Source organism: Phoenix dactylifera, chromosome 13 (genome assembly GCF_051530095.1).
Source record: "Phoenix dactylifera cultivar Ajwa chromosome 13, Ajwa_hap1_PhDact_Kaust_v1.1, whole genome shotgun sequence".
In the NCBI taxonomy this organism is placed as follows: Eukaryota; Viridiplantae; Streptophyta; class Magnoliopsida; order Arecales; family Arecaceae; genus Phoenix; species Phoenix dactylifera.
Window position 1 is genome coordinate 28,145,328 of NC_143202.1, and position 15,751 is coordinate 28,161,078.

Sequence of the window (15,751 nt, forward strand, 5' to 3'; positions counted from 1 at the left end):
CTTCTTTTTTTTTTGTGCAATACCTAGGATTTAAACCCTAGACTTCCTCCAAGGGCAAGCTCTTAGGAAGAGCTTGCCAGTCAACCGAGCCTAATGCCAAATATATTCGTGTAACAAAGACCTGCACTGAAATAGATAGGTTCCCCGCCAACCCCCACCCAACAGAAGATGATATTTATGTAGTATGTGCGCCTGTCCGCGCACGTGTGAGAGAGGAGAGAGAACATTAAATTCTCTTTTTGGTTTCAGGTGGTTTTAGATTCTGATGGTATACCTTTTGGTGGATTCAATCGAATTGATCGCACTGCAGAGTTCTTCAGCATTGTAAGAATTTGCTCTAGGTTCTTTCTTTTAATGTCATCGGTTGTTGTTGCCTTGAGATTATGTTTCACCATTTTCTCTGGTGCTCTTTGCAGGAAGGTCCATATGATAATAGGCCCCGTTCCTTCTTGGTGTATGCCCCAAGTAGAACAGCTGTCGTGTATGCTCAATCTGAGGACTGATTTTACATTGTGAAGTCATTTAGTACTGTAAGAAAAGCTGCATGAGAATCATATGGTTTGTGCCATCTCAAAGCATCATGAAGGCGGTAAGAGTATGCATTGCAGCTGATGCTGCTGAAAAAATTTATGGTCAAGCCGTCAAGGTTCCGCAAGCAAGAATGATTCGATCATTAATCTTTTCTTGGAACGAAGTATCACGGGTGACCTGCCAGCTCATTCAACAGATGGCTTCTATCCTTTTCCGATTACTGTCTGCAAATGCCGTGGCATTATGTACGTTCTCTTACCCACGTTTTTGGTCCAAATCCATGGAACCTTTCATGCGCATCTGTCTACTTTTTTATATTATTTATGAATAAATTATCCGTTCAAATTATGAGGGGCAGGAAAACCATGATGGTAAACAGATGATGCATGGTAGATTAAATACTGAAATTATGGCAGCCAGTAATTTTTCGAAAAACTTGGTGGCATACTAGTAATTTTCTGAAAATTGGTGGCATACTAGTAATTTGGATGATTGTGCAGAAAATCTAAGCCACGTGTGATTTGATGCATGCCAAGTTATTATATATATTGAACAGAAAAACGAACGCCTTAAACCTCCTCTGAAAAGTTCAAACACCTTCAAATCCAGTGAAAGTTGAAGTGGTTAAACTGCAAGGTTTGAGAACCTGAACGGACGGGTAACGTAAACCAACCGGCTCACCCGCGCTTCTCTGCCTTGTCTGTTTAATTCTGGAAAGTAGGGTGCCCGCGAGCCAGGTTTCGCCCAGGCCAGGATATCGAGGGCGGTTTCGGCCTGGCCCAAGATACCGTTTGCTTTTAGGCCTGGCCCAAGATACCGTTTGCTTTTAGGCCTGGCCGGCGTCAGAGGAATGATCACTAAATGCTCCTGGGTCCGACCGGAAAGAATAATAAAAACAAAAAAACGTAAGAATGAAATAAAAATAGGCCTGCTTACGTTTGGGCCGACCTGGGTTTCGGAGGTTGATGAGTCAAGTCTCTGGGACTCTTCAGCTAAGCTCGGCCCGTACAGCCCAACTGAAAGGCCTTGCCGCTTTAATGGTACGAGCCGCTGGCTGCCATGCCCAACGTTGGACAGGATGCCGAATGGGCATTCTTAGGTATTTCGTAAAAATTTAAGAAACAAATCATAAGCCTTAAGAACAGAATTCATGTCAAACTACAAGTTAATTGAGACTGGGCAATTCGCTTAAAGGGAAACTCAGGCTATGAAACTTGATAAATACCAACGAGCCTCCCTGGATGACAAGGTTGAAACTGGAGACCTTAAAACCAGATGCATTAATACATTACCAGGGAAAAGGCTACCCTTATTCTGCTCGCCTGTTTCCTCTGCAATACCAGCATTTTAACAGTCTAAAGTACACCCCTCCTGTCTACACTCTAATATACGGTGATGACAAACGATGAAATTACTACTCGAAAAGATAAGCAATGAAGCTAATTAAACACTATAACATGACAGCTAGAAATTCGTCAGCAAAGAACTCGTATCACTAGAGCCAACAGCGTAAAAAAGGGCAGTGCTACACGACACAATGTCATGCAACTATGAAGTACTACGATGATTTCAACATACCATTCCTAAACAAAACATAATCTAACCAGTAACCAGTTACCTAGATTCTACAGTGATCAATAAGCGAACCTGCAATCAGTGGGGCGTCTGCAATGGCTTCAATATCCTTCAAGCTCTTAACTATGCATATTTTCTTGGTTTCCGGGTCAAGTTTATCCAAGTCTTCTAAAACTGCCATGTAAACCATCCAGAAGCTCCTCAACTTCTGACCACAAGCTTTTCCTCCTCTCTCACTTCTGCTATTGTTAGCAGTAATCTGCATAAATTCTTGCCTACCATGGTTGTTACCAGCAAAGTATTTCCAAAGACTTTCTGCTTCTTGCGATCCAGAAAACTTCGCGAAGAGCAGACTCTGGTTGGCAGGTTTACCATAGCAAACATTAGTTGTCACGCCCCAAACCCGGGGCCCGGGGCGCGAGTAGAGGCCGCGCACCTACAGGGCGGACCCCGCAGGCACGCAAGGCCGATAAATCAGATCAACTATCAATAACTAATTAAAAATAAATTTCAGTTTTCAAATCAAATGTCCATATATACATAAGTCAAAAGAGAAAGTCAATATCCACTAGCTAACTACATCATGATCACTCCACCCCGTAATCCCCATAGTCACATATCATCACTTGTAAAAAATGTAAATAGTAGGAGTGAGCTAACAGCTCAGTAGGCAACATAATGCAGTAAAGTCATCATATAACATGTCGTCATGCATATAAAAAGCAACTAAACTCATGAATCCAAAAATCCACACGATAATCCGTAAACTCGATCCGAGACTCAAAATAACTCAACCGCATGACTACGGCCACATCACCCAGTGGCATGGTTACACCGAAGTGCCAATACAACTCTCCGAAGAGCCGCTCCACTGAGCCAACGCACCACTGTGCCGCACCCCCTGGTGCCAAACTCACGCTCCACTGAGCCGCTCCGAAGAGCAAAATGCACCCCTGTGCCGCCACTATTCTATCACCGGTGGTCGCGGTGTCGGAACTAGTTCCTCAGTACAAGTCGACAGGGCCAACGTATCATCCCATTGGTGGGGCCTAGACTATAGTCACGCGGATTTTAAAAATCAATAAATCAACTTTCTATATCAAAGTCATAATCATACTCCCAACAGTAAAGCACATAACAATTTATGAAATTAAATATTTAATTCTAAATCTAACAATAATGCCAATAATAAATCAATAAATCAACATATGCAAGATACATGTTAAAATTCTACTTTAAAGCAATAGGTCACCTACCTGGGTTCGCTTAAAAATTCCTGCCACAGATATCACGAACCCCTGGTTAAACATAAATATTAATTATTTAATTAATTTAGAAACATAATTTAAACTAATTCCAACTCCTTAAATTTCTAAGTTCAAAGATCCAAGAATGGGTCCCCAAAATCAAGCATAGACCCTAAGAATAAATAGACTAAATCCCAAAAATCAGAATCCTTTAACCCAAAACCAATTGTGGCCCAACACAGATTAGGCCCAACTGAACCAAACTAGATTACAGGTCCAGATCAGATCTCGGGCCCAAACCAACCCAGCCCACAGATCTAATCAGGCCCAACTCAGCCCAAAAACAGGTCCCTAGCCCAACCCAAACCAGGTCTGATCAGACCAGATTAGATTAAATCTTGACGAACCAGATTACACTCAAGTCAGACTAACCCCAATTTCTGACTCAGATCCAAACCATAACCCAAACCTATTCACTCAAATCCAGATCAAACCCAATACAATGATTAGGTGGAATCGGTTCATAATCTAAACCAGTTCATGGTCTGATCCCCACTTGAGGCACGGAAATCAAAGCAAGGACAAACCCAGGCCGAATAAAGAAGAAGAAAAAGAAAGAGAAGAAGAAGAAGAAGGAAGAGAAGAAGAAGAAGAAGAAGAAGAAGAAGAAGAAGAAGAAGGAGAAGGGAGGAGGGTGGCTGGTGGTTCCGGTCGGCCCTCGGCGGCCGACCGTGGCCCTCGGCGGCGGCACTCGGCCAGCCGCCGCCGGCCACTCTGCTGTCACAGGCGGCGGAAGGACGAGAAGAAGAAGAGAAGAAGGAGAGGAAGAAAGGGAGGAAGGAGAGGGAGCTCGGGGCTGGGAAGCCCGGCCCCCGTTCGCCACCTCCGGCCGAACCCATTTCGGTCGGATTGACCCCGGCCGGCCACCGTCGGCCGGCCGGATGTCACAAATCTTCCCCGAAACAGGGGAAGTGCAACCGGTAACATCACTCAATCCTCCCCCGCTTTAATTCCAAAAAAAACAAATAGATGGTTGTCTTCCTCACCTCCGGTCGTCGACGATGAATCCCCGACGGCGATGGCGGCTCCGGCGACGACTACGGCTCCGGCGACCGTCTCTAGAAGAGGGAAAAATGAGGAGGAAAAAAAAATGAAATGGAAAAGGATTGGGGCTCTCAGAGAAGAGAGAAAGGGAGAGAGAGAGAGGGAGAGAGGGAGAGAGGGAGAGAGGGAAGAGGGGGGTGGTGCGGTGATTTCGCTGGCCATTCGGCCGGCGTGGTCATCGTGGTCACCCCCACGATGACCCAGCTGAAGTCGCACTCCTTGCCGACTTCAGTTTGTTGGGCCCTAGAACGGGCCCAATTCCAAGTCTTCACACTCTAACCAACTAAAAAAAAAAATTCGTCCTCGAAATTAAAACATACCTCAATCCGAGAACAAGGCAGGAAACTTCTCTCTCATCTCCTCCTCCAGCTCCCAAGTAGCTTCTCTCTCACTGTGATTGCTCCACTGCACCTTTACATAAGAAATCGTGCGCCTCCTCAAAACTTGGTCCTTCCTATCCACTATACGGATAGGCTGCTCAACATAAGAAAGATCTGCGCGGAGCTGCAAAGGTGCCACTTCAATCACATGACTGGGATCAGCAATATACCTCCTCAACATAGAGACATGAAAAACAGAATGAACCCCCGATAAGGCAGGTGGAAGTGCCAGCTTATATGCAACAGCTCCAACTCTCTCGAGAATCTCGAATGGTCCCACATATCTCGGGCTGAGCTTACCCCGAACTCCAAATCGCATTACCCCTTTAGAAGGGGACATTATGAGAAAAACATGATCTCCGATTTGGAATTCCAGATCCCGCCTCCTGATATCAGCATAACTATTCTGTCTGCTTTGAGCTGCCCGAAGTCGTTCTCTGATCAGCTGAACCTTCTCCACTGTCTGCTGAATAATCTCTGGACCCAGAATTTTTCTCTCCCCCACATCATCCCAACAGATAGGTGATCTACACTTCCTACCATACAATGCCTCATAAGGAGCCATCTGAATACTTGCCTGGTAGCTATTGTTATAAGCAAACTCTACCAACGACAAATGATGATCCCAAGAACCTCTCATATTTCAATAGAACAGGCTCTCAGCATATCCTCTAGAATTTGAATGGTCCTCTCGGACTGCCCATCTGTCTGTGGATGAAAAGCTGTACTGAAGCTAAGAGTGGTTCCCAAAGCTTTGTGCAAACTGCCCCAGAAATGAGCCACAAATCGGGAGTCTCTGTCAGACACTATAGATATTGGAACTCCATGCAGCCGCACGATCTGCTCAATGTACAACTCTGCAAATCTCTCTAGTGTCATCCCAGTCTTAAATGCTAGGAAATGTGCTGATTTGGTTAATCTGTCTACAATCACCCAGACTAAATCATTACCTCTGAGGGTACGAGGTAACCCTGACACAAAATCCATAGTGATATGCTCCCACTTCCACTCTAGGATCGGTAGGGGCTGAAGCATACCAGCTGGTCTCTAATGCTCAATCTTAACTTACTGACAAGTTAAGCATTGAGATACAAACTGGACAATCTCTCTCTTCATATTGTTCCACCAGAACACAACTTTCAGATTCCTATACATTTTTGTACTACCAGGATGCACTGTATATCCCGTACTGTGAGCCTCCTCCATAATTTCCTTCTTCAGACTAGGATCATCTGGAACACAAACTCTGCCAATGAACCTCAATGAGCCATCCTCATGTATATGAAAATCAGGCTGAGATTCAGACTCAACATCTTTCTTGATCTTCTGAAGCCGAGAGTCATCCACTTGCGCTGTCTTAATTCTGTCAATGAGTGTAGGCTGGACTCGCAAGTTTGCCAACTTCAAGGTAGCATCCTGCAGATATACCTCTATTTCTGCCCTCCTCAGATCCTCCAGGATATTTCTCTGGGTAGTAATCAAAGCTGCAACATTTCCTGAAGATTTTCTACTTAGAGCATCCGCTACCACATTTGCCTTCCCAGGATGATAATGGATAGATAGATCATAATCCTTAGAGATAACATGCCCCAAAAACATCACCCTGTCCAACCAAAATTCACATTTCTTTAATTTACCATACAACTGATTCTGCCTCAGAGTCTCCAAAACAATCTTTAAGTGGTGCTCATGCTCTGCCTGACTCCTTGAATATATCAGAATATCATCAATAAATACTATCACAAATTTATCCAGAAAAGGCTTAAACACTCTGTTCATCAGGTCCATAAATGCTGCTGGTGCATTAGTCAAACCAAAAGGCATCACAAGAAACTCATAGTGTCCATATCTGGTACGGAAGGCAGTCTTGGCTATGTCAGACTCCTTTATCCTCAGCTGATGATATCCAGATCGAAGATCAATCTTGGAAAATACTTGAGCACCCTGAAGCTGGTCAAATAAATCATCAATCCGGGGTAGAGGGTACCTATTCTTAATAGTCACTTTATTGATTTCCCGGTAATCAATACACAATCTCATGCTACCATCTTTCTTTCTGACAAATAATACTGGAGCACCCAAAGGAGAGACACTAGGTCGAATGAAACCTAGATCCAATAGCTCCTGTAATTGGTCCTTCAGCTCCTTTAGTTTAGCAGGGGCCATTCTATAAGGAGCTTTAGACAAAGGTGCAGTACCAGGGATAATATCAATAGCAAACTCGACATCTCTATCAGGAGGTAAGCCTGGCAGATCATCAGGAAAGACATCAGGGTACTCACTGACTACTGGTATATCCTCAATTCTCTGTTTAGACTGTCCAGAATCTGCAATTGTGGCCATAAAGATGGGAAACTCCTTTCTAAGAGATCTTATGCCATGCATAGCAGACACTACCTTGGAAGAGACACCCCAGTCATCACCCATAAAACTGAACTCATCAATATCCGGGATCCGGAAGGTCACCCTCTTCAGAAAACAGTCTATGGTAGCGTGGCATGCAGCCAACCAATCCATACCCAAGATTACATCAAAATCATGCAGATTCATAACAATCAAATTAGCTCTCAAATCTCTACCCTCAACTAGTACTGGGCAGGAAATGCAGATCTGACTAACTGTCATCGTACCCCCAGCTGGAGTACTAATGCATAATTTCCTCTCTAAGGAAGAGTAGTGTAAATCGCACTTATGCATATATGAAGATGAGATAAAAGAATGCGTAGCATCAGAATCAAATAACACATAAGCATAAGTGGAAGATACCAACAGTGTACCTGTCACTACAGTGTTGGATGCCTGAGCATCCTGCTGGGTCAGTGCATAAACTCGTCCCTGGGTACGAGATCCTCCTCCCCTTTGCTGCCTGGGGACAGCTGACTGGGTAGCCTGTACTGGAGTGAAGGAAGTCTGTCGTTGAGGAGCTACAGAACTCGGTGGCCTCTGCGCAGATCTAGTACGAGGACAACTGGAAATCCTGTGCCCCGGCTGACCACACCCGAAGCAAACTCCAGAAACAGTCTGAGTCTGAGGGCACTCAGCTATCCGGTGGCCCTGCTGACCACACCCGAAACATGCTCCAATACTAGGCCGTGTCTGACGACACTCAACAGCTCTATGTCCAGTCTGGCCACACCTGAAGCACACTCCTGATATCCCCCTGCGATCCGGTGCAGTCCTCCCATATGGAACTCGTTGCCCTGCTTCTGGACGGAACTGCATAGGTCGGCGCAGATGCCGCTCACCGTCAGAATCAAAGTCCCTGGTCCTCTTCGACTTCCCTTTCTGAGCATCCTGTGTCTCCTTCCAGATGATCTCCATATTTTAGCTCTGTCAACTAGGTCATCATAATCAGTCGAGTGAACAGCAGCTAAACCCTGACGCAGGCGAGGCCTCAGTCCTTCCTCAAATCTACTCATCCTAGATTTAGGGTCTTGGACAAAAGATGGTGCAAAACGGGACAACCGATCAAACTCAGCCTCATAGTCCTCCACAGTCATACTCCCCTGAGAGAGGCTCAGAAACTCCCTCTCCAGCTCCCTGATACGACTGGAAGGGAAAACTTGGAGTAGAAGGCCATGCGGAATCCCGGCCAGGTCACAGATCCTACATCCTGCATCATGGTCCTCTCTACAGACTCCCACCAATGATGAGCCCGGTCCTGAAGCATATAGGTGGCAAATCTGATCTTCTCCTCCTCAGTACAACCCATGGCCCTGAAGGCCTTCTCCATCTCATCTATCCAACATTCGGCCTCTTGGGGATCGGTAGTTCCCTTGAAGGCCGGAGGAGCTAACTTCCTGAACTCTGCTATACTCCTCCCCTGATCTGAAGAACTAGCAGAGGGAAATAGCTGCTGTGGTCCCCTCTGCTGTCGAACTAACCCAACAACCTCTCTGATCAGCTCCATCACCTGGGTCGGACCTCCCATCCTGCTCTCCTGGCCATGATCTGGTCCATCTAGTACTGTCTGATCAGCCTCATCCTCCTGGACTCTCTCAGTCGGATGAGAAGTGGCTGGATCACTCCCGATAGTCTCGATCAGGCGGCGAGGTGCCACACGTGCACGGCGGGGCGGCATGCTGATACATACACAAATAACACAACATCAGGGTTAGATCCATCCACTGTAAAATTTTCTACCCCACTATCATTTCTTCACATGTGTCCCTATATTCCCTTTTTTTTTTTTTGAATAACACATCATTAGTGTTGGATCCATCCACCCATAAGATTTTCTACCCCACTCTCATTTCTTTACATGTGTCCCTATATTCCTAAGTTTTTTTTTTGTTTGTTTTTTTTGTTTGTTTTTTTTTTTCCGAATACACATCATTAGTGTTAGATTCACCGACCCATAAGATTTTTTACCCCACTCTCATTTCTTCACATGTGTCCCTATATTCCTAAGTTTTTTATTTATTTATTTATTTATTATTATTTATTATTATATTTATTATGATTTTGTTTTAATGTCCCTAGTGATCTTTAACCTATGCTCTGATACCAATAAATCTGTCACGCCTCGAACCCGGGGCCCGGAGCGCGAGCAGACGCCGCACACCTACAGGGCGGACCCCGCAGGCACGCAAGGCCGATAAATCAGATCAACTATCAATAACTAATTAAAAATAAATTCCAGTTTTCAAATCAAATGTCCATATATACATAAGTCAAAAGAGAAAGTCAATATCCACTAGCTAACTACATCATGATCACTCCACCCCGTAATCCCCATAGTCACATATTATCACCTGTAAAAAATGTAAATAGTAGGAATGAGCTAACAGCTCAGTAGGCAACATAATGCAGTAAAGTCATCATATAACATGTCGTCATGCATATAAAAAGCAACTAAACTCATGAATCCAAAAATCCACACGATAATCCGTAAACTCGATCCGAGACTCAAAATAACTCAACCGCATGACTATGGCCACATCACCCAGTGGCATGGTTACACCGAAGTGCCAATACAACTCTCCGAAGAGCCGCTCCACTGAGCCAACACACCACTGTGCCGCACCCCCTGGTGCCAAATTCACGCTCCACTGAGCCGCTCCGAAGAGCAAAATGCACCCCTGTGCCGCCACTATTCTATCACCGGTGGTCGCGGTGTCGGAACTAGTTCCTCAGTACAAGTCGACAGGGCCAACGTATCATCCCATTGGCGGGGCCTAGACTATAGTCACGCGGATTTTAAAAATCAATAAATCAACTTTCTATATCAAAGTCATAATCATACTCCCAACAGTAAAGCACATAACAATTTATGAAATTAAATATTTAATTCTAAATCTAACAATAATGCCAATAATAAATCAATAAATTAACATATGCAAGATACATGTTAAAATTCTACTTTAAAGCAATAGGTCACCTACCTGGGTTCGCTTAAAAATTTCTGCCACAGATATCACGAACCCCTGGTTAAACATAAATATTAATTATTTAATTAGTTTAGAAACATAATTTAAACTAATTCCAACTCCTTAAATTTCTAAGTTCAAAGATCCAAGAATGGGTCCCCAAAATCAAGCATAGACCTTAAGAATAAATAGACTAAATCCCAAAAATCAGAATCCTTTAACCCAAAACCAATTGTGGCCCAACACAGATTAGGCCCAACTGAACCAAACCAGATTACAGGTCCAGATCAGATCTCGGGCCCAAACCAACCCAGCCCACAGATCCAATCAGGCCCAACTCAGCCCAAAAACAGGTCCCTAGCCCAACCCAAACCAGGTCTGATCAGACCAGATTAGATTAAATCTTGACGAACCAGATTACACTCAAGTCAGACTAACCCCAATTTCTGACTCAGATCCAAACCATAACCCAAACCTATTCACTCAGATCCAGATCAAACCCAATACAATGATTAGGTGGAATCGGTTCATAATCTAAACCAGTTCATGGTCTGATCCCCACTTGAGGCACGAAAATCAAAGCAAGGACAAACCCAGGTCGAATAAAGAAGAAGAAAAAGAAAGAGAAGAAGAAGAAGGAAGAGAAGAAGAAGAAGAAGAAGAAGAAGAAGAAGAAGAAGGAGAAGGGAGGAGGGTGGCTGGTGGTTCCGGTCGGCCCTCGGCGGCCGACCGTGGCCCTCGGCGGCGGCGCTCGGCCAGCCGCCGCCGGCCACTCTGCTGTCACAGGCGGCGGAAGGACGAGAAGAAGAAGAGAAGAAGGAGAGGAAGAAAGGGAGGAAGGAGAGGGAGCTCGAGGCTGGGAAGCCCGGCCCCCGTTCGCCACCTCCGGCCGAACCCATTTCGGCCGGATTGACCCCGGCCGGCCACCGTCGGCCGGCCGGATCTCACAAATCTTCCCCGAAACAGGGGAAGTGCAACCGGTAACATCACTCAATCCTCCCCCCCTTTAATTCCAAAAAAAAACAAATAGATGGTTGTCTTCCTCACCTCCGGTCGTCGACGATGAATCCCCGGCGGCGATGGCGGCTCCGGCGACGACTACGGCTCCGGCGACCGTCTCTAGAAGAGGGAAAAATGAGGAGGAAAAAAAATGAAATGGGAAAGGATTGGGGCTCTCAGAGAAGTGAGAAAGGGAGAGAGAGAGAGAGAGAGGGAGAGAGGGAGAGAGGGGAAGAGGGAAGAGGGGGGTGGTGCGGTGATTTCGCTGGCCGTTCGGCCGGCGTGGTCATCGTGGTCACCCCCACGATGACCCAGCTGAAGTCGGCACCCCTTGCCGACTTCAGTTTGTTGGGCCCTAGAACGGGCCCAATTCCAAGTCTTCACATTAGTAATTCCAGCTCCAAACCCCATCTCTAAAACCACAATAATTTGAAATAAAGAAAAACCATTGAGCACGATGATAAACTTGATGGCCAATAACATCAAGTCTATATGATCAGCAATAACAACAAATGCATCAGCAACAACCAGCAATAACCATGTATCATTACAAAGTAGCAGAGGTACTACTTCAGTGGTTGGGAGTAGTTAATTTATTAAAAATATGGTTACATGAGAATGCAGGATTCCCTCATCTGCATTTTCCCTCATGTCAATCACTTCTTTTGGTTCATGGGTGATGACTGACATTAAGGTAAAGCAGATGGAGGTAGAGGATCATCCTGCCACCGAATGCAGCCCAATTTGGATAAGGTAGCTGACCACTAAGTTGATGAAATCCACTTTTTTGAACCTGATTCATAATTTCTTTTGGTTCATAGGTGATGACTGACATTAAGGTAAAGCAGACGGAGTTAAAGGATCATCCTACCACTGAATGCAGCCCAATTTGGATAAGCTAGCTAACCACTAAGTTGATGAAATCCACTTATTTGCACCTGATTCATTATTTCTAAATTACTGATTATTACTTGCTACTGATTTAGAATGAACCCTCTATTAGCAAATAAACAAGCAAAAAACTATAAAAAAGTTTCATTTTTCTCGGAACAACTCCTTTTTGTATGCTGCTTCAAGGCCAACTTGTTTTTGAAAGGATATTAATTATAAAAAAATTTAATTTTTTTTATCTGCTAAATTTTAGTTGTTTTAAATTATTTAAAATACTTTTTTTTGAGACGCATGTCTTTTTAAGAAGAGTTGTAACTCTTCTAAAAAGAACTTTGGTTTCCGAAATAATACGGTGTTTCCAAAACATTACATATCTTCGAAACCATCGCGTCTCTTCGATCTTCCGAATATAGTTTATAAATAGACTCCTCCGAGATTAATCAAAAAACAATCTGATCTCTTTCTTTTTCACTGGTACTCTATCTCTTGAGAATAAAGTTTTTTCGCTTTCAACTTTCTACGTTTTATTTTTTTTTTATTTTCTGAGCATATGAAGAAGTCGATCGAGTCAAGCCTCTACAGCGATCGTGCTCATTAGGGGATTGGGCTGAGCCGAGTTGTTGTACCTTGGGGACGAGATCGCCGCAGACCTGCACGTAGGGGGCATATCACGTTCTTAGAGCAATGTATATCATACGTCTCGATCTAGACAAGTTATTTTTAATTTTTTGATTTTATTCTAATAGATTATTTATTTATAATATTTTTATAAAATAAATATATAGCAGTTCCTAGGCATTATATTTCCAATAAAAACCTTATTGCAACTTTAGGTAGAAGCACTGCCATAAGCGTCTGAAACTTCGGCATGGCGTCGAGGTATACCAAGTAGAGCCTAGCCGTCTGATATGCATGGCGAAATGGGATGATGTGGCAAGTCTAGCTAAAATTTCAGCACAGATATTGTTGCTCGAGCATTTCCCTTTGATGTGAATATGGCCAAAACCTATCAAAACATTCATATGAATCCGGGTTCATAATAATTGAACTTCCAAATTGAAAAACAGCTAGAACTTCTGTTCGGATGGCATGCTTGCTGCTTTTCATCCAAAAAGAAAAAAAAAATATAAAATGATGCTGCCGAACTAGTCGGGCATCAATAAAAAACCTTGCTTCGACTGTAAGTGCCAAGCAGCAGGCAGATGCATGGAACCCTGGGCGCGTGATGCTCGATTTCCAAATCCACGGAATCGTGAGGTTGTAACTAGAGTGATGCTGCTCATGATATCAACCAGCATTTTATCGTCTGTCTTAGAGTGAAGAAAGCAGTATGGTCGAAGAGCAATCAAGTCCCCACAAGGGGAACAAGCTGTCCACATGTTTGTGCTGCCATTCATAGCCCCTGATAGCAGTGGAATATATACTCATGGCTATGGCATAAATACTGGCCCAGTGGGTTGGTATTCAGCGTGCAAAAGCTACCCACCCACTCGCACGCACGCACGCACACACAGAGAGAGAGAGAGAGAGAGAGAGAGAGAGAGAGAGAGAGAGAGACGTACCATGGTAGCATCTTGCTTTGTGGTGTGGTTCTTTGCTGTTGTCATTGCCGAGCTCTGTGGAATGAAAGCACAGTGTATTCCCATCTAATGGCAAGATGATAGTGGAACCATGAACCGGGGGAAGTGTCTCACTTCATTGCTCCTCTAGAAGACAGAAGGAGTTCGATCCATTGGCCGATCTGATGAGCCAAGATAATTGCTTTGATAAATTAGTACTCTAGTACCCAATTCAAACTCATTACCTTGCTATCATTCTATGTTTCCATCCTTGCTCTACTTTTCATAATGTCGTCACATTAAAACCTAGTCAACAAGAGAATGGATAGGAAAGATGAGAGGGTCTTCCATTTTTCACAAAGCACATTATCAAATTTAAATCAAGGGTTGCTAATGGGTTATGTCAGGTTGGGTAAAGGTCAAGTCAAGAAAACAACATGCGAAAGCTTGACCCATACTCGAACAAACCTGATATTAGGTCAAGATCTCCTGACCCAAATCCATTCACGGGTCGGCTATCACAAGCCAATTTGACGCATTCGATCCATAACATCTAAATCCCTGTCCAACCCAACTGTTCAATCATTGGAACTCTCAATGACTCATTTCCAATATAAATTAAACAAATAGTTAAACGCAAGCCAACACTTCATAGAATTTTTACACAGCATCATGATTCAACTTGACTTGTACGGTCTCAGTCCAAACACAACCCTAATCTCCTGAACCAAGTCAGTTCGAAGCCATAACACGTACGTACTTGGGTCCAAAAGCTTGACTCTCGCCAATATGAACTCAAATCATTTGATGCATTACCATAGGTGCATCCAAGTTAAAGGGTGTGATCAGGTTGGGGCTTCGGGTCAAGTCAATTTTGCCACCACCTAGTTATAATTAATAATTTCCAACCCCCTGCAGATGTAACCATCATATGGGCATTACCTGTGTTTGAACTGTTGTCATAATTAAATAATATTTTCAAAATTCAAGTTTAAAATTCATCTTCAGAAAAGTTCGTATATATGGATGGAAAGCAATGATCGATTTTTCAAAGTAAAAGGATGAACTGGACATGGACAACTATGATAGCATGCATGGAGGCTATGATGTGTTCCGCATATGCGATAGCTGGTTTTTATCTATTTTTAGTTTTTTATGCTATGGGACAGAATAATAGATGTTTCCCGTGTCTATTTCCATGGATGAAAGAAGGCGTATATACCGAGAAAGAATTTTTTTTTTTTCCTTTATCGACTCAGCACACTGGCAAAAACAATTTTAGTTTTAAAAGATATTGCAATATATCCAATACTCGAAATTGGATACTTTTAGATTACTATAGGAGGTCCGTTAGGCTACCACAAGTAAAATCTAGCTATAAAGCTGAATCCTTCATTCTATGAACGGTTCAAAGAAAATTATATACCAAAACAGGACTCAAATTTTTTTTAAAAAAAAGTCAGCATGAGAGAGAGGATAAAAATAAATGTCAAAAACCCGAGACGAGTTCTTAATGGAAAACCTATGATACAAGCAAAGCTAGCAAAGCAAAGTAGAAGGGGATATATGCTCGAAGTAAAATGGGAAAGGAGGGAGAGAAAAAGGATAAGGAGTGATATCATGTGATATCATCTTGGAAGCCAGTCATTAGTTATCAAAGGTAGCTGATGCATAGCATCACTCATCTTTGTCTTGGCCCCTACGGCTCTCTTTTCCCCAGTTCAGGTGAGCCCACTTCCTTCCTACTCCACGTCAAAGCTTCAACTCTAAGGACCCTTTTCACATGGACATGGCATCTACCCAATGCTCCTTTAATCCTCCCAATAAAAAAAGTGCCATACTCCCACGATATTTAAAAAAAAAGGGGGCGAAAACCAATAGGATTATAATATAAATTAAAGGTCGTAAGCATAAGAAAATCTATGACCAAATCCAAAGTGTTTTTAATCCGGAAAGGAGCCATTCCCTCGAGACAAAAACCGAAAGTGTTCTTACCAACTTAGGATGTAGCCAACGTACCAACTTATGAAAATAGCCATCTTAGCAAATTATTAACTTATACTGGATCGATTACCTAAATTTTAATTCCACATCCA

At 43.5% G+C, this 15,751-nt stretch overlaps 1 protein-coding gene across 1 annotated transcript in view; it reads left to right on the forward strand.

The window, feature by feature from the left end:
- LOC103703065 (1,4-alpha-glucan-branching enzyme 1, chloroplastic/amyloplastic) overlaps positions 1–879 on the forward strand; it is a 28,382-nt gene extending 27,503 nt beyond the window's left edge. The window contains exons 21-22 of the mRNA XM_088709938.2: positions 250–324; positions 417–879. Coding sequence (XP_088566064.2) covers positions 250–324; positions 417–503 — 162 coding nt within the window. The 3' untranslated portion in view covers positions 504–879. The remainder of the gene's footprint in view (positions 1–249; positions 325–416) is intronic.
- Positions 880–15,751: the final 14,872 nt, after the last annotated feature.